Genomic DNA, 24941 nt, shown 5'->3' with positions numbered 1-24941 from the left:
ATAGAGACCTGGCAAAGTCAAAAGGCTAGATTGTATCCCTCATGGGTCAGGACTGACTCCAGAGGGGAACAGAATCCCAAGGGAAAACTATAAATTCTCAGGAGACGTGAAGGAAAGGGCTTCTTCTCTAGGCTCATCTTCCTTGGATGGGCACAAGCCATGTAGGGCTAAGCTTTTTACCCAGCAACTCCATCATGATCATGTGTTGTGGGACAATGAGGAGAAACCCCTAAACCAGTTAATTGAGTTAATGGAAGACTTTTAAATGGCTGTAACCTTAAGAGTTGATAAATAACCTATCATAGCACCAACATCTTTCAGGTATGTTTAGAGTCAGGGTAAGAACACTGCACCTGTTTACCTTTTCTTTATAAACTTGGTCAGTCTGGTGCTCATCACAGGTCCTGTGTGAGATTTTGTTTGTTAAATACTGTTATAATCTGAATACTAGAAGCCTATCTCTGTGCCCAATCCACACCTAATTCAGTCATGCTCTCCAAAGAGCAATGAAGGGGAAGGGCTGTGGATGAGGATGTGAAAATGTAATAGACTGCCTCTGTGCTAGATATTAGAAGCAAAGCAGAAGATACAGCAACTAGGCAGAGCCTCTAAATGGCAACACAGAGTATAGAGTGCTGGAACTATAAAACCTCCCAGATGGAGATACTTTTTAAAGATCTGTTGGGGCAGGATTTACTACCCTGAGAGAAGTTGGACAAACACTATTTGGAAGTAAGGGGAGAAGGCAAGCTGGAGAATCACCAGACAGAGACCCTGGACAACCATAGAATCCAAGGTTTGCAAGTCCATTTCCTCACACGTATTATAAACTGTGGCAAATAACAATGAAGCTTCCTTGCAACATATAGACTTCACTGGACTGGATACAAACCAGAGTGCTGATCTAACAGAACATGCATTTTGTTACTCTAAACTCAGTCTAGTAATTAGTTGATGTGTGTTGTAAAATGACGGGTGGACATTGAGCACAGATCCATGCATAACACATCCCACCTCCACCTTGAACTCACTGCACTGGATATGTACAAGTGACAGCACTCTCTCTGGCTCTCTCAGCCTTTCTAATCTACAGAATGGGAATACCAATAACCCAACAAAGAACTATGTATTAAATGGGCTACTAGAACCCTGCAAAGCACCCTACAGATAATACATACAGTTAAGCTAATGTTAGCACAAACTTACATACAAGGAAACAGGCAATACAAAAACTCTTGTGCACAATGAGATTCCCCTCCCCCTCAGTACTCAATACATAAAATGCATCATGAATAGGATTTCTGGAGGAAAGAAAGTTGGGCTATAAAATAAATAAATAAATAACTCATTCCTGTACTAGTGTATTTCCTCCACTGGTGCATTAGCGGAACTGTGCTGCATCAGTTCCTCCCATGGATTGCCAGCAGAAACAGCTGTAATTAGGCAAGGCAAGGAGGAGCCCAGAGGAAGTTGATAAGGTGGTGAAATGGGAAAGACGACAGTGAGTGAATGCAGACAATCAGCTTATCATCGAGAGTCTGACAATCGTATTACTTCAACAGTGGCTTACTTCTGTTTTCTACCATGTTATCATATGTGGTGTTATGTATTGATACGGACATGTCTGGACATGTAGTGCTAAGGAAGCCATGAGGTCTAGCGCACCTTCAGGATTTAGAGCAATAGCCGACTCGGATCCTAATGGGGACCAATAGGTTTGCCTGGATCCTAAGGTTGACCTATGATGGACTCTTACACTGTAAATAGCTAACCACGGGAGTGGGGGGGGGTGTTGGGTGTTGTGTGCTGCACGGATAAAAGCAGGGTTCGAACCTGGCTAGTTTGTCTTTAGTTGCGCTGAACTTCACGAATAAATATGAGCTGATCACTCGCTATGCATCTGAACCCAGTACATTATGGGTGTGTTCAGACGGGGCATTTACAACGGTATAGGTGCCGGTTAGAATCGGTGTACTTACCGGCGTTCACACGGCGAACATCTGCCTTCCGTCCCTAACCGTTGCAAAGAGCTTTAAACCGTTGCATTCTTCCACTAGGTCCCTAAGTGGTGGTATCCTGAGTGCAATGGTTGTAATCGCTTTACAACCCCCCTCCGTCTGATCGCTCTCCACCGTTGTAGAGCCACTTCCGTTCGGAAGCCCGAGGCTTCCGATTTTCGCCCACCATTTTCTTTTAGGTCAGCAATAAGCGCTTGGGCAAAGCTTCGCCCCGGCGTTTGTTTTTAAAAAAGAGAAAAGGTCCTTAGTTTAACGTTTTAGAGGAGTCGGGGACCTCAGGGAGGCCAGTTTGCTCTTTAAACTTCAAAGGTAAGTCCTCTCTTCAGGACATGCTTTTCTGGATGGGGTGTTTTGCGCATGCGTGAAGATCGCCATTCTGTGGATGGCTGCCTATGTGCATGTGCAAACTGAGTTAAAAAAACAAAAACAAACCGCCGACGCCCGCTGTGTGTGAACGGGCATACAGCGATGGGCTCCGCAGACAGGAGGTAAGTGTGATCGCGTTTCAGCCGGCATAAACTGCAACGGTTCCAACCGGTACAGTTTATGCCGTCTAAAACGCCCCGTCTGAACGCACCCTATATGTGATAAATCTGATGCTCTTTAACACATGGAAAGATATCACCTACATGGTTGAAAACACTAAATTTCACAGGTACAAAACAAAGTTTGAGTCCAGTGGCACCTTTAAGACCAACAAAGTTTTATTCAAGGTATGAGCTTTCGTATGCACCTGGATCTATTTTCACAGCTACAGTAATTTTTCCTTCACGAAAGGCTTTTCTTCCCTGATTTTTGTCCATGACATTTGAATTCTTCTTGTTATTTATGTGTTTTAATTTAAATACATTCACAGTGGCTGATTCCACACAGAGAATTTTCCTCATTTCAGCCACCCAACTCATGGGTCCCCCCCCCCATTTCCACGAAATATTAACCTCTATTTTGCACAAGTCATGCACAGCCTGTTCTTTACACAATAATTAAATAATTTAAAAACTGTTTAAGCTGAAGGGGGGGAGGGACACCGCAATGTTTCCCACCATGATACAGCTGAGGCAATCTTTTTCTTGTATCTGAAAGGGAAAGTACAGTTTGTGGTTTAATGGAAGGAAACACCCCCTTCCTCTACACTTCCAGTGAACTGCCTGCCTTAAGGCTGTTTTTTTTTGGGGGGGCAGGGCAATGTCATAGCACAGTCAGTATTTTTAGAATATGGCTATTCAAAACGAGGGAGCTTGGGGTGGGGAACTGGCACCAGTTTCTTGGCCAATCTAGCACTGAAACGGATCCCAAATAAGGAAAGATGGGGTGGAAGGAGTTTATTATTATTTTATTTACTGGAGACAGAGCTATATTATAGTGCAAAGTAAGTACAGTAGTATAATACAGTAAGCCAACATAAAACCAGGGAGATTGGGGCGAAGAGCTGGCACCAGGTGCCTTGTTCAGTGCTTCAACAGAGCCCAAACATACAGGAGGAACAAATTCATTACATAATGAATGAAGGTGGAGGGGATCTGCCACAGTGTGTCTTGTTGTTCAGCACTGCAACTGAATGTTGTTGTTGTTGTTTTAAATAAGGGGGTTTAGAATTGCACTATTCTCAAGCACTGCTGCTGAATCATGATGACATTGTCCGGGGTGTGTGCACATCTGGTATGAAAGGGAAACCATGGCTAATAATGGTGAATAAACAGATTACCCTGTGCCATCTGGAATCTCCACTGCAAGTGCAAAATGACCATCAGTTATACTGGCAACACAATCATCACAGGAAAACTCCCTCATGTGGAATGAGCCAGTGATGCAAACAAACAGGCTCAGGATTCTGAAAGGATACAGTCATACGCTAATACAGGTAGTTAGTTAAGTAAATGACGAAACAGAGCAGTCTTTAGTGAAATGTTTTGGCTTCTGTCTTCTTCAGTAACAGTTGGAATGCTGAGAACTGAATTCTCAGAAAAGTGACATAGACCAAGAAGAACAAGCAGCTTAGATAAAAAATTATGTTTGGTCTTCCAAATTAAGGCCATACCTTCAAAGTTACATCTTTGCATGTCTACATGTGTGTTTATGAGATGACTGGTGCTAAGTGGCATTTTCAAGGAACGTAGTAGGGAGGTAGCCCTGAACTGGATAGTCCTAGATAGCCCGGTCGTCTTAGATCTCAGAAGCTAAGCAGTGTCGACCCTGTTTAGTACTTGGATGGGAGACCACCAAGGAACACCAGGGTCACTTTGCAAAGGCAAGCAATGGCAAACCACTTCTGAACATCTCTTGCCTTGATAACCCTACAGGGTTGCCATCAGTCAGTTGTGACTTGATGGCAAATAAAACAAAACAGGGAGGCTACAATCTTTCACAGTGCAGGATTAATGCACATGTATCTGCAATTTTTTTTAAAAAAAAACAGGAACAAAGGGTAAAATGTATTGCTTGCATGCATAGAAAGAACACAGACACATAAGTCCAGTTATAACTAACCAGCCAGGGTTTTTTTTGTTTTAAATCTAAACTTTTTGTTTTAACTACCCTATTTCCAGTGTACAGGCAATCCTACAAAACATTTGTTTTGGAATCAGCCAGATTTCCCTTCCCCCCCGAAGATGTACTTAAGTACTGTCTATTCAAAAATTACAGGAAATGTTTTACTGAAAACATGTATCTTGTACAAAACAAACAAAAAACACAAAATTCTAACTCCTGGATACCCTTCAACCTTATAAGCATGTCAGTACCATGAATAAAAAAAATAGCTATAGCTGGTACTATCTATATTTGGGGACTATGAACATTTGTGGAAACAAAAGTTGCTTGCTAGGTGTAACACTATTAGGCCATAAAGGCTAAACAAGGTCCCCCAGCATTACATCAGATTGGTTAAGAGCTAAGAGCGCAGTGATCCTGGCAGCACTCCAAGTAACCTTCTCTTGTTGTTTGTTTAACCCAGTGACGGGGAAAGCATACTGGCTGAATTCAGAGATCACGTAAGAAATCCCCTAAGCCATGATTTGGAGGAGTGGGAACATGCTGGGGACTCCCCCTCCCCTCTCATCTGCCAATTCCCTCCTTTCTTTCCTAGCGGACATATCTTCATCTGGCAGCTGCAGTTAGTGTTTGCTAAGTTGCTGCCTGAAGAACTATGGACGGAGGTTCGTGACATTGTACAGGAGGCAGCAATCACCACCATACCAAAGAAAAAGAAATGCAAGAAAGCAAAATGGCTTTCTGATGAGGCTTTACAAATAGCAGAGGAAAGAAGGAAAGCGAAAGGCAAAGGCGAAAAGGAAAGATTTACCCAACTGAACGCAGATTTCCAGAGAACAGCAAGGAGAGATAAGGAGGCCTTCCTGAATGAACAGTGCAAAGTAATAGAAGAAAACAATAGAATGGGAAGGACTAGAGATCTCTTCAAGAAAGTTGGAGAAATCAAGGGAGCGTTCCATGCAAAGCTGGCCATGATAAAGGACAAAAACGGTAGGGACCTAACAGAAGCAGAAGAGATTAGGAAAAGATGGCAAGAATACACAGAAGAACTATACAAGAAAGACCTCGATGTCCTTGACAACCACGACGGTATAATCGCTGACCTCGAGCCAGACATCCTGGAATGTGAAGTTAAATGGGCCTTAGAAAGCATTGCTAACAACAAAGCTAGTGGAGGTGATGGTATTCCAGCTGAGCTATTCAAAGTCTTAGAAGATGATGCTGTTAAAGTGCTGCACTCCATTTGCCAGCAAATTTGGAAAACGCAACAGTGGCCACAGGATTGGAAAAGATCAGTATACATTCCAATCCCAAAGAAGGGCAACGCCAAGGAATGTTCAAACTATCGCACAATTGCACTCATATCACACGCTAGCAAGGTCATGCTCAAGATCCTACAAGCTAGGCTTCAACAGTACGTGGATAGAGAACTACCAGAAGTACAAGCTGGGTTTCGAAGAGGTAGAGGAACTAGAGATCAAATTGCCAACATTCGCTGGATTATGGAGAAAGCAAGAGAGTACCAGAAAAATATCTACTTCTGCTTCATTGACTATGCTAAAGCTTTTGACTGTGTGGATCACAACAAACTATGGCAGGTCCTTAAAGAGATGGGAGTACCAGACCACCTCACATGTCTCTTGAGAAACCTGTATAAGGGCCAAGAAGCGACAGTTAGAACCGGATATGGAACAACTGATTGGTTCAGCATAGGAAAAGGAGTACGACAAGGATGTATATTGTCGCCTTGCTTATTTAATATATATGCAGAGTACATCATGCGAAATGCTGGCCTGGATGAATCACAAGCGGGAATTAAGATTGCTGGGGAAAAGATCAACAACCTCAGATATGCAGATGATACCACTCTAATGGCTGAAAGTGAAAAGGATCTAAAGAGCCTCTTGCTCAGAGTAAAAGAGGAGAGCGCAAAAGTGGGCTTGAAGCTCAACATCAAAAAAACTAAGATCATGGCATCCGGCCCCATCACTCCTTGGCAAATAGAAGGGGAAGTCGTGGAAGTAGTGACAGACTTCACGTTCCTGGGATCCCAGATCACCGCAGACTGTGACTGCAGCCATGAAATTAAAAGACGCCTGCTCCTTGGGAGGAAAGCGATGGCGAACCTAAACAGCATGATAAAAAGTAGAGACATCACCCTGCCAACAAAAGTCCGCATGGTCAAAGCAATGGTATTCCCAGTAGTCATGTATGGCTGTGAGAGTTGGACTATAAGGAAGGCCGAGCGCCGAAGAATAGATTCTTTTGAACTATGGTGCTGGAGAAGACTCTTGAGAGTCCCTTGGACTGCAAGAAGAACAAATCAGTCAATCCTCAAAGAAATCAACCCTGACTGTTCCCTGGAAGGCCAGATAATGAAACTGAAGCTCAAATACTTTGGCCACCAAATGAGAAGGGAGCACTCACTGGAAAAGACCCTGATGCTGGGAAAGATTGAAGGTCAAAGAAGACGGGGACGGCAAAGGATGAGATGGTTAGACAGTGTCAGCGATGCAACGAACATGAAATTGAGCCAACTTCGGAGGACGGCGGAAGACAGGAGAGCCTGGCGGGAGATTGTCCATGGGGTCGCGAAGAGTCGGACTCGACTGTGCGACTGAACAACAACAACAAGTTGCTTCCACATCATAGTTTCAAGCGGGCTCACCCGCCCACTTTGAGAGCCCCACCTCTGCACTCTTTTTGTCTATTACAGACGGAAGTTAGCTCAAGGAGGGCAGCCGTGTTGGTCTGAAGCAACAGAACAAAGTCAGAGACCAACAAGTTTTATTCAAGGCGTGAGCTTTCATGTGCAAGCACACTTTGTCAGACGATGAACTGGAATGACATATCATAGTTGTATTCTATAGGAGTGGCTTGTTAAATTAGCATGCAAATTAGTGAAGGGTTTTTTTTAACAGATCAAAAGAATGACAAACTTGGTTTCTGGTTATCATCTGTTTGGGTTCAATGGGGGGGGGGAGAATGTAATAAATGTGTCAGAACTGGTAAGCTGTAAGCAAAGATAAAAACGTGTGCCTATGGTCTGAGTTAGGGATCACCAACCATAACCCACAAGCAATGTTCCCTCTAAGCTGTGGAGTCTTGTGAGCAAAAATTCCATTTTGTGAGCTACTGGCATTAATGTTGTGAGTGAGCATTTTGGCTACAGCATAAGTTAGTCTGCTCTGGGGCGCTCCTTCCTGAGCTAAGGCAAAAAATTGTGAGCCGGAGGCTAAAATACTGTGAGCTAGCTCACACTAACTCAGTTTAGAGGGAACACTGCCCACAAGCCAAATTCAGCCCTTCATGCTCTTGTATTTGGGCTTATCCACGATTAAGCAAGCCACAGTAAACAGTTTGGCCACAGTCTCACTGATAAGGAAAAGAGCAAAGGTTTCAAGCTGTAAGAAAGAGATATCCTGCATTTTCGGCCATGTATATTTTCAGTTTCCCGTGCATGGCGCAGTGAACATATAACTGTATATATTTAATGCTATTAACTACCTGTAACACATAAATTCTATACAGTGATCTGTAACCGTGAAGCACTTATTGAGAGATAATGGCAACTTTATTAGGAATTCAGTTTGAGTTGGGGTTGCCAACCCCAGATTTTGAGGCTCATTTTTAGTCAGCAAAATTGAATTCCAGGGCCACGTTGCAGTAACAACTTCATATGCACATTGACGATGGGAGGCTATACTACATTATTTACATCGCTATCTTTATATAGTTAATTTCAATGTATTGGATCCGGTGCGTGTTTTCCACTGGCAGAAGGACATCTCTGCTAGTAGAGGAACTAGTGAGACAATTTTCCACAGATTTCCCACTCCCATGAAACTCCAATACATTATACGCAGCACTGCTTCTGGGGGTACTATTTTAGGGAGGGGTAATGGGCTGCAAAGGGAGGCGGAAGACTTCTGTGGGCAGAGGTCTGCTTGTGGTTTGTCGCCTCCAACCTTATTGCCACTGGATGTCTGGAGGTGTGATGACTAGTCCATATCTTGCAAAGAGACATGATGAGTAAACTCGAGGCCCCTTGCATGTTTTCTAGTCCAATTCTGGATCATTTCAGTCCACTCAGCCTAGAGGAAGTTGACACATTGCTCTTGACTGTACACCCCACCACGTGTCTCCTTGATCCGTGCCCATCGTGGCTAGTGAAAGCTGGTCACAATGGGTTCAGGGGTGCCCTAAGGGAGATCATTAACAGGTCCCTCTCAGAGGGCCTGTTCCCTGGGACACTTAAGGAGGCAGTGGTTCATCCCCTCTTTAAAAAAAAACACATCTCTGGATTGGCCAACTATTGGCTGGTTTCCAATTTGCCCTATTTGGGCAAGCTAATTGAGAGGGCTGTGGCAGTCCAGTTACAGAGCTTTTTGGATGACGCTTCCATTTTAGACCCCTTCCAGTCTGGCTTTCGCCCAGGCCATGGGACGGAGACTGCACTGGTCGCCCTCACGGGCGGGGGTTCAGGGGCTTGCCTTGCAATGGCTCGCATCCTTCCTTCAAAGGGTGGCACTAGGGGAACAGCTGTCCTGTAGGCACCCACTGATACGTGGAGTGCCTCAGGGGGCGGTACTTTCCCCGATGCTGTTTAACATCTATATGTGCCCCCTTGCCCAGATTGCATGGAGGCATGGGTTGGGGCATCACCAATATGTGGATGACACTCAGCTCTATCTGTTGTTGGGCAGCCAAGTCTGACTCTAACCTGGAAGACCTGGACCAGGCGTTACAAGCTGTGGCTGGTTGGCTTAGACTGAGTTGACTGAAACTGAATCCAACGAAGATGGAGGCCCTGTGCCTGAGTCGGGGCGGTCCGAGGGTAGGGATCCCACTCCCGACCTTTGATGGGGCGCAGCTGGTGCCAGCGTCGGAGGTTAGGAGTTTGGGAGTGCTCCTGGATGCCTCTCTAACAATGAAGGCCCAGGTAGCAGCCACTGCCAAGTTGGCCTTTTATCACCTTCGGCTGATTAGGCAGTTGGTTCTCTTCCTTGAATGCAATGACTTGGCAACAGTGAACCATGCGATGGTCACCTCGAGGTTAGACTACTGTAATGCTCTCTACATGTGGCTGCCCTTGTCACAAACCCAGAAGCTGCAGCTAGTGCAAAATGCTGCGTCCAGGCTGTTGATGGGTCTTTCCATACAGGAACACATCCAGCCTGTGCTGAAAGCACTGCACTGGCTGCCAATAGGGTACCAGATTTGCTTCAAGGTGCTGGTTTTGACCTTTAAAGTCCTCTATGGTCAGGATCCAGCATACCTAAGGTACCACCTTTCCCCATATGTTCCCCAGAGAGCACTGCGTTCAGGGCCCCAAAACCGGCTGGCCCTCCAAGGTTCCAAAGACGCCAGGTTGGCGACAACCAGGGCCAGGGCCTTCTCAGTGGCGGCTCCGCACTGATGGAAGGAGCTCCCGGAAGAGAGCAGGGCCCTGCAGGATCTTTTACAGATCTGCAGGGCCTGCAAGATGGAGCTCTTTCACCAGACTTTCAATTAGGATCCACGTGTGACATCCGAGAAGAGACCTTGTGCCCTGGCTGTACCATCTCTAGCCCACCTCGCCAGGTAAAGAAGTTGATCAACAGAGCGTGTGGGAACATCATTATGACTGTCACCCGTGGAGTATGGTTCAATCTGAAATTTCTGCTCGCACACTTTATTTGAAAACTGTACCAGCACTTTAGGATAGTGCATTTATGGATTTTAAGATAACCGACCTGTTTTTGGTATGATGAATTTTATGATGGATTTTAATTGTATTTTTATGCATTTGTGTAAGCCGCTCTGAGTCTGCCTTGGTAGGGAGGGTGGGATATAAATCGAATAAATAAACACACACATTAACTGATAGAATGTGACAATTCAGGGGGGTGCATGAAGTACTGTACTACCATTAGTAGTTCTGTTCAATGTGCCATTAATAGGCTCCATACCAAGAGACTTTCCATCCCAAGGTTTAGGTGTGCGTAGCAACACAGACTTCTGCTGCCTAATTTAAAAATAGAGTGATCCCTGAGACCATTTCCTCAGTAGAGATAATCCCTGCTTTGTCGCTGATAAATCTGCATGTTATTCAGTTTTCTGCAGTTGCTTTTTCTCATACAGATGCAAAGCCAAATTTGTCTCCCTCCCCCACCTCCCATTTACAGAATCCCCAGTTTCACCGAATTTTTCTTAAAAGTCGGAACTGAACTTGCCGTTTTCTAGTGGGGAACTCCCCATTCCCATTACTTTTTGCCTCCGCTCCATAACCATTTCTGGGTTACTCTTTCATGCTTGTCCCACCCACCACATTCACATCATAGCCCTTGTTTTCTGGATTCATTTTTTTTAAACGAATCCCATTATTACATTGTTAAACTGTCAAGGCAAGAATATTGTGCAGGTGAGCCATTTTCCTCTGGAAAGCAGCGAAGCTTGAAAAAAAGGACCTACCTAATTTTTTTTCTGCAAGAAATGTTGCCATTTTGAAAAATTTCCTCAGTGCACTAATTGTTATTTTAGGAGCGATGGTGGTGGTGTGCCTTTGTGCGCTGTGATCCTGGAGGTTTATTTCTGCAATTTTATCTTATTTTTGTCATTTTGCCATGCCAGGCCCAAGGAAGGAGGTGGTTGCAGTGTGGTGGTTATAGTTCCTTCGCTGCATTTTTCAAATGAGATCATGACTTGTGAGTAAACGCAGGTGCTTGGATGTCAAGGAATACTGCAGGTCATAGAGAAGACATTCTCCTCCGGAAACCATATAGATATGCAGTACAAGAATTGATGGAGAACGTGAGACAGAGCATCAAAACATTGAACCAAGGAGACCTGTGGAGCTATCAAATCAACAATGTCAGGTACACCTGGGTCAGCCATGTTTATGCCCTGAGATATCAAAAACATAGATGTGAACACACAAGCAAAAACAAAACAGTGAGGTACTCACACTGATGCAGGAAGGCATTTAAAATGTAAATGGATGGGCCTCGCAGTGGTGACATGCTTCTGCATAGCAACTGTGTTACAACGCTATCGCGCATGCGTGAATCAAAAAAGAGGCGGGGGGATGGTCACTTTAGTGGCTTCTGCATGCTGGGAGAAAAACATTCATACTTAATGCAGAAATCAAGAGGTGGGTCAAAGCCTTGCCATAAACACGGGAACCGATGCAGGAAAAGCCCTGCCGTGGAACTGTTAGTGCAGACTCACCGTAGTCCAAAGCAAGGTTTCTGAGGGGTAAACACATACTGTGGAAATGGTCTGAGAAGAAGCTGCCCATCCCCTAGTGTGTGTGAGACCAAGAGACAGACAGAGACAGAGGGAGAGCTATATGACGGCATCATAATGCAACTCCCGCCTTTCTGTAGAAGGGAGAACTACATTCCATTCTGCCTAGAGTCTAGATTGCCAGTCAACTGATCTTCAGTTTGCTATTTAATAGCAGTAAAATATAGCCTAGTATTCCACATAGCCGAGAATAACACTGCGTAGGCTGCAGTCTACCTTTTTTAAACATTTCACTGCAGTGTCATTTTATAGGCAGTCCAGAAGAAAGGGCTGCTGGCCACTTGTCATAACTACATGCCTCTCCAAATAGGAACACCAGCAGACATCAGTGCCTAAGACTCCATCTTGTTTGTGCAGGACATGGGAAAACCTTCTTCATGTTACTTTATTCCTGCTTTCAAAATAATGTAATTTAGGGTAACTCTGACATTCCAGGACAAAAACCAAATATCTGCTCAGTAAAATGATCACATCTGTAACAACCTTGCCTTATCTTGCTGTAAGTTAAGAGGGATAGATCTTATGTCCCACTAACAGCAGCACTTTCCTCCAGCACATGAAGCCTCCTGTGAACAAAAAGTCTCTTGCTTTGGCAGGAAAGTTACCTGAGAAAAAGGAAAGCACGACCATTAGCAGGACAAAACTGCAGGGTTCAACACAGTTACAATTCACTGCCCTTTCAAAAGGTTTATATGCTGTGAAACGATGAAATTAAGGTGTTTTGTAATTAGGAGAGGTCCCAAACCTGTTGACACCCACATATATGTTCTGTTTTAAGAAAGTGAATGTTTGAGAAATATTTTGATCAATATTTATCAATTTTTGACCACATATATTTTAGAACATAACAACAGAAGAGAAACCATGTTGGATCAGGCCAATAGCACATCCAGTCCAACACTCTGTGTCACAGAGGGGCCAAAACCCAGGTGCCATCAGGACGCCCACCAGCAGGGCCAAAACTCCAGAAGCCCTCCCACTGTTGCTCCCCAAGTACCAAGAATACAGAGCATCACTGTAGAACTGTAGAACTGTAGAACTATCTCTTAGAGATAAGCCATCCTGAACCAGAGACATTTAATCCCCTGTCAGCTTTCCCCCAAGATTTAGTTTAAAAACTGCTCTGCTACCTTTTTATTTTAAGTCCCAGCAGCCTGGTTCCTTCTCAGGACAAGTGGAGACCATCTCTTTTGTATAAGTCCTGCTGGATCCAAAAAGCATCCCCGTGCCTAACTCTTCCTCCCTACACCATCGTCTCATCCATGCATTGACACTCCTAATTTACGCTTGTCTAGCTGGTGGGAGAGCATGGCTACCTTGGAGGATCTGGCTTTGAGTCTTCTACCTAGCAGCCCAAGTTTTACCTTCATGACCACATGACTACATTTCCTCACATCAGTAGTGCCAACATGTACAATGACCCCTGGCTCATTTACCTTCATGACCACATGACTACATTTCTTCACATCACTGGTGCCAACAGGTTCAATGACCCCTGGCTCCTCCCCAGCATTGTCTATCTAGACCACACGTAATGTCCGCTACCTTAGCACCAGGCAGGCAAGTCACCATGCGGTTAGTACACAGGTTCGCCACCTATCTAGCTACATGCCTAAGGATGGTCCCTTTGTGCGAAAGGATACCTGCTCACCAACTGTGAAGAGGTCTCTTCTTCTGAGGGGCAGTTCCACGTGGCCCCCCAAAAAGCAATGGTCCACCCTCTTCTGAAAAAACCATCTCTGGATCCAGCCAAATTGGCTAACTATCGGCCGGTTTCCAATTTGCCCTACTTGGGCAAATTAATCGAGAGGGTGGTGGCAATACAGTTACAGGGCTTTCTGGATGACACTTCCGTATTAGATCCCTTCCACCTGTATTAGATCTGGCTTCCACCCAGGACAGAGACGGCGCTGGTCGCTTTGATGGATGACCTCCGGAGGCATCTGGATCGGGACAGTGCAGCGGTATTGCTGTTGTTAGATCTGTCAGCTGCATTTGACACGGTCGACCATCAGCTGCTGACCCACTGCCTCACCGACATGGGGATCCAGGGGCTTGCCCTGCAATGGCTTGCTTCTTTTCTCCAGGGTCGAGGACAAAGGGTGGTGCTAGGGGAACAGCAGTCCAGGAGACGCACGCTGGAGTGTGGTGTGCCTCAAGGGGCAGTGCTGTCCCCAATGTTATTTAACATCTATATGCGCCCCTTGCCCAGATTGCCCGGAGGTATGGGCTGGGCTGTCATCAGTATGCTGATGATACCCAGCTCTATCTGATGTTGGGTGGCCAGTCGGACTCCAGACCGGAAGATCTGGACTGGGCTCTGCAAGCCGTGGCTGGTTGGCTCAGACTGAGTCGGCTGAAGCTGAACCCGGCGAAGACAGAGGTCCTGTGCCTGAGTTGGGGTGGTTTGGGGGCTGGGTTCCCACTCTCGACCTTTGGTGGGGCACCACTGGTGCCAGCGCCAGAGGTTAGGAACTTGGGAGTGCTCCTGGACGCCTCCTTAAAAATGGAGGTCCAGGTAGCAGCCACTGCTAAGTCGGCCTTTTACCATCTTTGGCTGATTCGGCAGTTGATTCCCTTCCTCGGCCGCAACGACCTGGCTATAGTGACCCATGTGATGGTCACCTCGAGACTAGACTACTGTAATGCTTTCTACATGGGGCTGCCCTTGTTGCAAATTCAGAAGCTGCCGCTAGTGCAGAATGCCGTGGCCAGGCTTGTGATGGGTGTCCCTAAACGGGAGCACATCCAGCCTGTGCTGAAGGCACTGCACTGGCTGCCAATAGCATACCGAATTTGCTTCAAGGTGCTGGTATTGACCTTTAAAGCCCTATATGGCCAGGGTCCGACATACCTGCGGGACCGCCATTCCCCATATATACCCCAGAGAGCACTACGGTCAGGAACACAACACTGACCGTTCCAGGCCCTAAGGATGCCAGGCTTCCTGCCACCAGGGCCAGGGCCTTTTCAGTGGCGGCTCCATACTGGTGGAATGAGCTCCTGGAAGAGATCAGGGCCCTGCGGGACCTTTTGCAGTTCCGCAGAGCCTGCAAGACGGAGCTCTTCCACCAGGCTTTCAATTAGGAGCTGCCACACCACCACCATCTATGGTTACGGGCCGGCCCTGGTCTGGAGAGCATATTACATCATCGTTCTATGCTGAAGATCACTAAGTTGGAAAGACCCGTTAGTATGCCATCGCATTTAGTCAAAGATGATACCATCACTAGCACTTTAATTATTGGAGTGTTCTAATGTTTTAATGTTTACTGTCAATGCTTATATTTAAATGTATATGGTCTTTGTATATGGTTTTACGGTACTGGGTACCGACTAATCTTAGCCTCCCTGAGCCCGCTCGCGGGGAGGGCGGGGGATAAATTAAAATAATAAATAAATAAATTCCGAGGAAACATTCTGCCTTTCATCAGCACGTTGCCCTGTTTCCCCTTAACCCTCACGCTCCCTGACAGTGGTGGGGCTGCCGTGCTCAGAGTGGGGCACATCTAACAAGTCAAAACAAGATTAGTCAAAACACTTGACCCTAATTTCTTTCCTGGCATTCTCTAAGTATGCCATTTTAAAAATGACATCTTTAAGTTGTGCTTTTGGACCACATTTTAAATCCACATTACCAAGTCCTGGGCTACATCAAACATTGGTGAATACTGGGCTGTAGTAATAATTTTCAACTGGATTTTTTCTACATGGACATGACAGTCCAGTTGTGAATGACTGCTATATCGCAACAATAATGCAAGATTCAATCATGTATGAAATGCAAACAGTTCTGAAACCTGTTTTCAGTATTCCAAGCTAGGTGAAGAAGTGCTGCATGTACAGAATGCTTTGTTCTTATTATTTCACAACTATGTGAAGGATCATAAACTTCCATGTAACAAGAAGTCTTAATGCCAACCCCCCCATTAGCTTTAGAAGTTAAACTTTGTTCACATCAAAAATCAATGACAACGGAGAGATCAAAGCAAAAAAAAATGTCAAACTAAAAAGCATTTAAAAACATTCATACTAAGTGGAGCACAAACAGCTTTTATTCCTAATATCAACTTCTACAATGACAAATGCTACTTTGTAAAAACACTTAAAATGAAAGGAGAAAACTGATGAGGAGAAAATGAGTTAGTATGTCAATTATGCCCTTTCAAATATATATTGCCATTTACTTAAAAACCTGTGAAGCTTCTTTCTCCCTGTAAAAACATATTGTTCCACACTAAGAATGGAATCTCATTACTGAACCTGAATAACTGAGTTGGTAAATTAAACAAATGTTAATTTAAAAGTAAAACAAGAATGCCGCAATCAATCACATTGGCCTTTGGTGTTTGCCTTTCTTACTCCATTTATAAGACCCGCCCCCAATCTTCCTTCCCTCCTTCAGGGTCCTCCTGATTTCTGTCCACCTCACCTACAATCCTGCTGCTCCTCTCAGAGGGAGGAGGTGTGGCGCCCTTGCTCTATTTCTGCATGAGCACCAATAGTGGCAACAATTAGCAAAATGTCCTTGGAATCTGACAAATATTTAATTCATAGCATTGGAAGAAGGAAAAACATACCAACTATCTGTGCCATCCTGAACAGATTTACAGTGTTGTAAGTCAGCTGAAGTCAACAGGCTCACAAGGGGGCAACTCAACTAAGGATGGCAAGTCAAGTACTCAGGCATCCTTTACATTTCCAAAACTTTACCTCATAATCAATAAACAATTTACTAGAAAAAGAATTATAAAATTAATCCAACAGTCAAAGAGTCAAACAACTGGTTAAAATTTTTAAAACAGAAAGCAGAGGAGAAAACACACTATGATTTTAAAGGCAAAGGGTTCTTGATTCACTGAATTTCATAGTTTTATCTATGGAAAATATGAACCCATATTTATTTCTATTTTTTGTTTTATTTTTGTTTAGCTTTAACACATATTCTGTTAAGGAATTCCCCTCTTCTTTCACAGAGCAGTATTTTGTAAGAATGAAATATGTAAAAACATTATTTTATGTTTACAGTTTAGGCATTCCTCATTCTCATTCATAAAGTATTGTATTCTATGCTGTGAGTTACTATTTTCTTTATAATTCAGTTACTGAACAACTAAAAGAACCCAAAATAAAGATAAAAGGCGTGATCCTACTACAGTTTATTACTTTTAATACACATTGATTTCAGTGGGTGAATTAAGCATGTGTTTTAAGCCTCTGAGGTAAATGGGAACTTCTAAGAACACATAAGTCTCACACAACAAAATCAGGCACAAACAAAACATTCGTAAATGTTTAGACATCTGTGCAGATTTAAGAAGAGTCATTCACTTCAAAAGCTGCTTACAAATATATCCATTTCAGCAGCTGAAAAGGCTTGGACAGGGGTGGGGGACAAGAATACCTCAACTCGCCACACATCACTGCATTTGAAATGGCAGCAGTACCCATGGACACCATCACATTTACTTTCGCCTTTAAAAAAAGAACCATTGCTGGTATTCTTGCTGGAATCAAAACTGATGGATGCAAATATATACCAACACATGCTGAAGACCACAGTAATTTACAGGGCTGCCAGTGGCTTACAACTTGGCTCGGATGGTATGGAAGAACCAGTTATATGTTCCAGCTCCTCTACATGGCAAAGTACATTAGCGCTATTGCAGCACCTTAAAAATAGGCCACTATGTGCCAGTTGTATGTCCACTCCCCATGTAGATATTTAAGTTTACACATTTTGATATATGTCCTGACACACATACTCTCTCACAGGGTTTGAAGAAAGCGACAAATGTTCTCCCAACTGAGAATAAGCAGCAGAAGCACATGCGCATGGAGAAACTGCAGTGCTGAATTTGGAAACAGCTGCTGAGGGCTGGCTGAAGGTGAAGCACCTGTCTCTCTTTCTCTCCCTCAGAGGATCAGAAGTGGTCTTACAGACTTGTGGTTCTTTGCCTCCACACTTCTACATATGTGAATAAGCAAATATTTAGCACACTATCCATCTCCAGTCCTGTCTCCTCCAGGAGAAAGGAAACCCCAGAAGCACAGCAGTCCTTGGCACTTTTAATCATCTGGGGTGGGGGGAAGCATATTAACAGCATTCTTAGTCGTGGCAACTAATACGGATATAAAAATATCTATGAAAAATGTAACTAAGAGAAATTGTGTTCTCAGGTACACATACCCAAGTCAGATTATCATTTGTAGAAAAATCTGGCACAGCTAATTTTTTTTTAATTTAAGTCGTGATTGTGCCCATGCAAGCGCCTCAAAATCCTTACATCCTAGCTCAGCAGTTCCCATTATTTGGACATGCTGTGCTAATGGCAAATGCAATGTGCGGTAACCATAGTAACAAATCACCATAAAGATAAATTAACCAGTTAGGCACACTGAAGGAAAGCAAGGTAATGCATCAACTTCCCTGTTGTCAAACGGAAAAATACACTCCTAACCTAGGCATGAAGTATGAAAGTACGCAGCTCCCTGACTCAGAGTCAGGTGATAGGCCCATCCAGCCCAGCACCAGCTGTTCTCACAAGGTGCAGTTCTCCAATTACTCAGACAAAAGTATCCCCCAGCTCTGCTGCCCAATTTGCTTTTAACTTTTGATGCTGGAGATTGGACCCAGGACTTTTTGCTGGAACAGCATATCTGTGGCGGCTCCTTCCATTGTTCAGCAGCATCTCACAAAATCAGTCCTTACAGTCCCTTACCATAACACAGTATGGACCTGTCTTTAAAAATCTGAGAATGGTTTCAGTCTCTATTACATAAAGTAAATGCTGTTCATTTCAAAACACGCCAGTATCGTGGCAAGTTTAATCTTACAGGAGAATTTTTGAAATGGTTCTTTCTGCCCATCCCATATACAACCTATGGCCCCATAATAATAATAGTTGTCAGGGGGAGTGTCTACTGCATTAGACTTACAAATATAATACTTTCTTTAATCAATCAAATAAAAAAAAATATTAGGACTCATTGCAGCAGAAAACTCTATAAAAAACAGTCAAGCCTGGTCTGAATAAAACAGAACATCCTGGGTTCAAAATTAATTGTGCTTGCTTCTCTAGGAAGACACATTCCTGGATCACAATATGTTAACAGAAGGTGCGCTATTTGCTTGAGGTTCTTTTAAAGTCAGGTCACGCTTGAGCAAAAGAGTTGCAACAGCGGGCACCTGTTAAGCAGCAATTAATGTATTTGGTATCAGCATTTCAATAAGCTTCAGGGAGAAAAAGCCTGGTGGCATCAAGTTGATGCAGGTGATAGACTGGTTCCACAGGTATACAGCTTCACAACAATTCATAATTCAGCCGCTCTGGTTAACTGTCAAGTCAAACTCAAAGTCCTTCCAAAACACAATCTTTTAGAGAAATAAACCATTCAGAGGACATTCTAAAATATATATATTTTAAAGATAATGAAATAACCAAAGCGCTAGACAATAAAACCCTTCAGTTAGGAGATAGCATCTACTCCAAGGATGCGGTTATGAATTTCTTTGAATGGAAAACCTATAGCACCCTATAGCAATTATGTATTTCATGCTTTTGTTTCTGTATTACCTCTTCCATATTAACCTGGGCTTTTAAAGTTCAAGGACAATTTCACATGTACTGCTTAAAGCGGCTTTTTTTTTTAGTCGCTGCTTGTGTGCACAGTGAAAGACAGCTCTATACCTTCTTGTATCAAGTGTTTAAATCCATTGATGGCCATGCTGGAAGGTGGATTTACAATCACATTTCAACTGTTTTTTGTGTCACTGTGAATGGATATACTTATTTATTTATTTATTATATTTCTACCCCGCCCCGGGCTCAGGACAGCTCACAAAAAGGGCACCATATGCCAATATAAAACAATAAAACACATAAAACAACCATTATCAAAATAAAGTGCTCAGCAGTGTTATTGAGCATTCAATCAGAGCAAGATGGTAGCCTGTAGATGAAGCTCCGAGCCCGATTCGGCGGGACGGTCAGTCGAAGCACTGAGGCTCGATCTTGTAATGGGCCATCCCAATAACCCATGTTCCCATGAGGTAGTTGTTGTTGGTGGTGGCGGCTACTAATTAAAAGCCTGGCGGAAGAGCTCCGTCTTGCAGGCCCTGCGGAACTGTGAGAGGTCCCGCAGGGCCCTGATCTCCTCCGGGAGCTTGTTCCACCAGGTAGGAGCCGCCACTGAGAAGGCCCTGGCCCTGGTTGCCACAAGCCTGGCCTCCCTAGGGCCTGGAATCATTAATCGCTGTTGGGACCCCGACCGTAGTGCTCTCTGGGGTATGTATGGGGAAAGGCAGTCCCTCGAGTATGTCGGACCCTGGCCATATAGGGCCTTAAAGGTAAGTACCAGCACTTTTAAGTGAATTCGGAAAGCTATAGGCAGCCAGTGCAGTGCTTTCAGCACAGATCAGATGTACTCCCATCTAGGAAGACCCACCAACAGCTTGGCCGCAGCATTCTGCACTAACTGCAGCTTCTGGATTTGCAACAAAGACAGCCCCATGTAGAGAGCGTTACAGTAGTCCACATATACTGTCGTCCATGTAGCATTTTGTGCACAGACATGTAAAATGAAAGGTTTACACTCACAAAATAAATTTATTATTTCTATAATAATACTTAGTGTTTACACTTGCCATACATTATCCTGTTCTAATCCTTCTAACAGCCCTATAAAGTAGGCAAGTGCCCATACCTACCTTAGAGGCTGAAGGAGATGGATTTGCTTGAGGTGAGTATGTGTGTTTCCGGCAAAGATTAGATTTGAATTTGCAGTCTTTCGTATCACAGCTCATTCTCTTAGACACAATACAACATATCTTATAAAATAATCTAACTTTTAAATCTGCTGAATTTTACTTCCCTGCAGCACCAATATGAAACTAAGTGTGAGAAAATCAGAAGACTGAGTCCTGCAAACAGGAATAGTTCCATTAAATATGTGTTTTAGAAGGGGGGTTGAGTTGTTGCTGAGAAAGCACAGGATGGTCTTTGAGTAATGGTCTCTGACTCACTGCCAGTTCAGTAGCATCCTACCAACAATTCAGTTTTCCAGTTCAGTTCCATAAGGGCTCCCAGGAGGGACAATTTGAGGTTCAGCCTAAAGATGTGCCTGTCTTGATTCAAATGCTCAGGCTGAAGGATGCAATGATCTTCAATGCCGATCTAATTCCTGCAGCCTCCATACCTCAGCTCTGGGTTGCCAACTCTGGGTTGCAGAAATACCTGGAGATTTGGGAGTGGAGCCTCAGGAGCAGGGTTTGGTGAAGGGAGGGACTCCAATGGGGTATAATGCATAGAGTCCACCTCCCAATGCAGCCATTTTCTCCAGGTGAACTGATCTGTCATCTGGAGATCAGTTGAAATCCCAGCCATCACCTGGAGGTTGGCAACCCTAGTCGGAACTGAGCTGCTACTATCTGTGCCACTAACCTTCTCATTATGGCACAAGACAACAAACAGAGTTCTTCCACAGTACATGATTCCATCTTATAAATGCTACTGACACCTTTAACAAAAAAAACTAATCTTATATGCCTTCACCTGGATGGCCCAGGCTAGCCCGATCTCATCAGATCTTGGAAGCTATGGAAAGTCAGACCTGGTTAGTGTTTGGATGGGAGACCACCAAAAAAGCCCAGGATACTATGCAGGGGAAGGCAATGGCAAACCACCTCTGAACATCTCTTGTCTTGAAAACCCTGTGAGAAGTCACCATAAGTCAGTGACAATTTGATGACACTTTATATACACACACAAATTTTATGTGCAACTTATAACACGGAGCATGCATATCTGCAAATGTATTAAAACTAACATGCTTTTTATAAGCTGCTAATGCAAACCAGATTCCATAACAAGACGTGCAAACTAGCAAAACCACCACTTCTGCAGAGATAGCAAGCACCTGAGAAACAATACAGAAACTGCTAGCAATGTGTTGTGATATAAGTTTTTCATTATATCACAAGCCACAGGAAGAGGTTTTCAGATAGAGGAAGGGTGTCTTTCCAGACTTGTGGAAAGAGTTCCCACCATTTGCATCTCCCATGTACACACTGATTTAACTATGTTGAGGAAAAGTAGATTATACCATAGATGAACATTCCACACATTCAGAAGTCAAAACAAGGCCACAGAAGTATAAATTCCCATTACAGTCACAAGAAACAACAGCCAGTTACCAGGGAAACAACAGAGACACGAGTATTAGAGCTATTCAAGCTTGGCTAGTTTTACCTGGTTCCCAATTTCCAGACATATTCTTTGTGTTTCAATATGCAACAAGTTGTTTAGAAGATCACTTCTTAAATCCTTACAAATGAACTCCATTCTCTATATGTGAACTCATTTTTAGCTTTGAATTCATTTTCAGCATTGTTCCACAGGCACAAAGTAACACAAGAGAGCTGGTGTGGCATAGTGCTTAGACTGTGATCCACAAGACCTGAGTTCAAATCTCTTCTTGCTGGCACAGCTTTCTAGGTAACCTTGGGCTTGTCATTGTTGCCTAACCTACCTTACAGGGCTGCTACTATGTGGATAAAACTCTCTTTTACAAGAGTTGGGTAGATATGTAGGTACAATTGAGAAGCATCTTCCAGAAAGCCAGAAATTAATTCTTCTTCCTCCAGTCTCTTTTCCATTGCACTGATCCCATTTTAAAAAAAAAATCAGAATAAAGGAATGTGTTTCCACAAGTGGTCTGAGCACAGAGCATGCCTGAAAGCCAACAGCTGGGGGAAGGGAATAACTGTGGCATCTGGCTTTCATCTACCCTGTACTCTGAGGCTGCAACCCTAAACTTACCCTATCATGCATAAATCCAGATAAAAATCAATGGAAGTTGTTTATGCAGGCTGGGAACGGCACACTCTGTCACACTCACTGAGTCGTGGGTGGTCTCCTTCCTCATTATGTAGAACTGGGAATGGGGAATATTACACGATGGAAGTTGCCAGATATATAACAATGCCAGGATAGCACCCTGTGTCATCTGTACTCTCTCATGTACACTCCTCTTCTTCGTTATACGGGATAGCAATGAGATGTGGTCTGGGCACATTCCTTTCTCTCCTCTGACAGCTCCCATTATTTTTGAGGCTAGGCAGAAGACGCAAGGAGGCCTCTCAGCAGGTGCGCTGGGCCTTCAGCTATGTCCAGAGTTTTTCCCAAAACACAGCAAAGAGCTCTAACTCCCAAACTGAACATAAAACTCTGCTCTTAACTTGTAAGCAGAATGGTATGTATGAATATTTTTTTATTTACACGCCAAAGGTCTTAGGTCTTGAATTTGTCCCAGAAAAACAAACACCAGAAGCACCCAGCCATTAGCATACCAAGTTGCTCGAAACTGTTTCCTTCCCACTGAAGCCAGTATTGGTAGAATTAAGAATAACCTCCATGTATTTGTTTGTATGTTAGTATGTATGTATATGTATGCATATGTTATGATTGTTTGTGTATGTTATGTGGAAAATGCAATAAAATCCTGCCCCTTTGGGGGGCAGTTTAAAAAAAAAGCATACCAAGTTGCAATCTGCCTCCACTAGTTCAGATATTAATATGCTGAAGATGAAACAGCGCGTATAAGCATGCTATTGTTAGTGTAACAGGCCAAAATGTAAATATTTTTTTAAACAAGTGATGTTAGGATTACAAGATCTTGAGAGATAAGCACACATGTGCCAAAAGAGCAGACCGAAAAAATAATGCCAATTACACAAAGACAGCTACAGGCTTTTCACAGCTGGTAACGGAGGAGGTATATAGTAAACAACAGTAAACATTATTCCTGGTGCCTGTGCAGCTGCAACAATTATGATAGTTTCCATTTGTTTTCATCTCCCTTCGTGTGTTGTTCAGAGGAAATAGAGGAAGTGAGATGATGAGACAGCATAAAAATAAAGACTCTCTTCCACTGCAATTGACAGACCCTGATGAAAAAACATAGTAGTTAACGGGTAATACTTTGCCCAATAAACAGCATTTAAGAACTAGGCATGGATATATGGAATGGCATATAACTTTGTCCAATGTAATTTACCAAGCACTGGATAATTATGGTAGCAGAGCGGTAGCATGAATTGTAATGGTGTAATTTCACCTTTTTCAACAGGATACACCTCTCTCTCTCTCTCTCTCTCTCTCTCTCTCTCTCTCTCTCTCGACCACTGGGATCTGTCAAGGAGCCAGAGGCTTTACCTTCAACAATAACTCCATATTAACTTCAGCACATACACTTTAGCAGCCACAAACACATCCTCTAACCTTATCCGACAGGGTAAATCTCTACCTTCTCCTTTAACCAGTAAATAGACAGCAAGTGAGGGAAGGGAGGGGAAGGGAGAAGCAGCACCATTTAAAAAGCCATAGAGACCAAAGCAAACTTTCCGTCCCAGTTACAGCCGTCTGTCTTCAGGAAAGGAAAGGACTGGGGAGTGGGGTGGGGGGTGTGCTATTCAGAAGCGCCCCTCGGCTGGTGACATTGAGCGAGCCAGTCAGCCAGCGCCGTCCTCCCTCCTTTCCCACTCCTAGGCTCGACCTGCGTTTTGCTGGCGGTCCTGGGAACCCTAATCTACTCTACGGGACGCAAGAGCAGCATTCTGCACATTCCCAGGAACCCTCAGCGCTGTGGGGAGGGAGAGACCCCGAGGCTCAGAGTGTGGCGCCCCCCCCCGCCCGACTCGAGCCCTGCCCGCTTACCTGATGCAGCGTCTCCGGAGGCAGCTGCGAGGCCCTGAAGAGCTCCGCCACTTTGCTCCCCCCCGCGGCTGGGGCTGTTCCCGTTCCCGCCTCGGGCGCAGTTTGGCTGCTGCCGCGGCAGCACAGCGAGAAGAGCTCGGCGTAAAACTGCTGCTCACTCCCGGCCAGGAAAAGCGCGGCGGTGGCGGCGGCTGCAGCCGGCGGCTCCATTGGCGGGCACAAGGCGGGAGGAGAGCGCCCCAGCTCCTCGGCCGCCGCCGCCGCCGCCGTGGGGACGGTGCGGTGCTCGGTACTCCTCCCCGGTGCGGAACGGCTCGGGCTCTGCAGCGCGGCTCCTCCAGCAGGGAGAAAGGCTGCAGCTGCTGCTCCTGCTGCTGCCGCCGCCGCCTCCCGGCTTCTCCCCCTCTCTGCGGCAGGCGAGGCGCGCGCG

General features: G+C 44.5%; 1 protein-coding gene across 1 annotated transcript in view; it reads right to left on the bottom strand.

Annotated features, from left to right (window-relative positions):
* Nucleotides 1-24721, bottom strand: part of REPS2 (RALBP1 associated Eps domain containing 2) — a 127874-nt gene extending 103153 nt beyond the window's left edge. Inside the window, exon 1 of the mRNA XM_015417585.1 lies at nucleotides 24512-24721. Coding sequence (XP_015273071.1) covers nucleotides 24512-24721 — 210 coding nt within the window. The remainder of the gene's footprint in view (nucleotides 1-24511) is intronic.
* Between the last annotated feature and the right edge of the window lie 220 nt (nucleotides 24722-24941).

This window comes from Gekko japonicus, unplaced genomic scaffold (assembly GCF_001447785.1).
Source record: "Gekko japonicus isolate JY-2015 unplaced genomic scaffold, Gekko_japonicus_V1.1 scaffold18, whole genome shotgun sequence".
In the NCBI taxonomy this organism is placed as follows: Eukaryota; Metazoa; Chordata; class Lepidosauria; order Squamata; family Gekkonidae; genus Gekko; species Gekko japonicus.
Note: the sequence above shows the minus strand (reverse complement) of the source record. Positions and strands in the feature narration are given on the sequence as shown.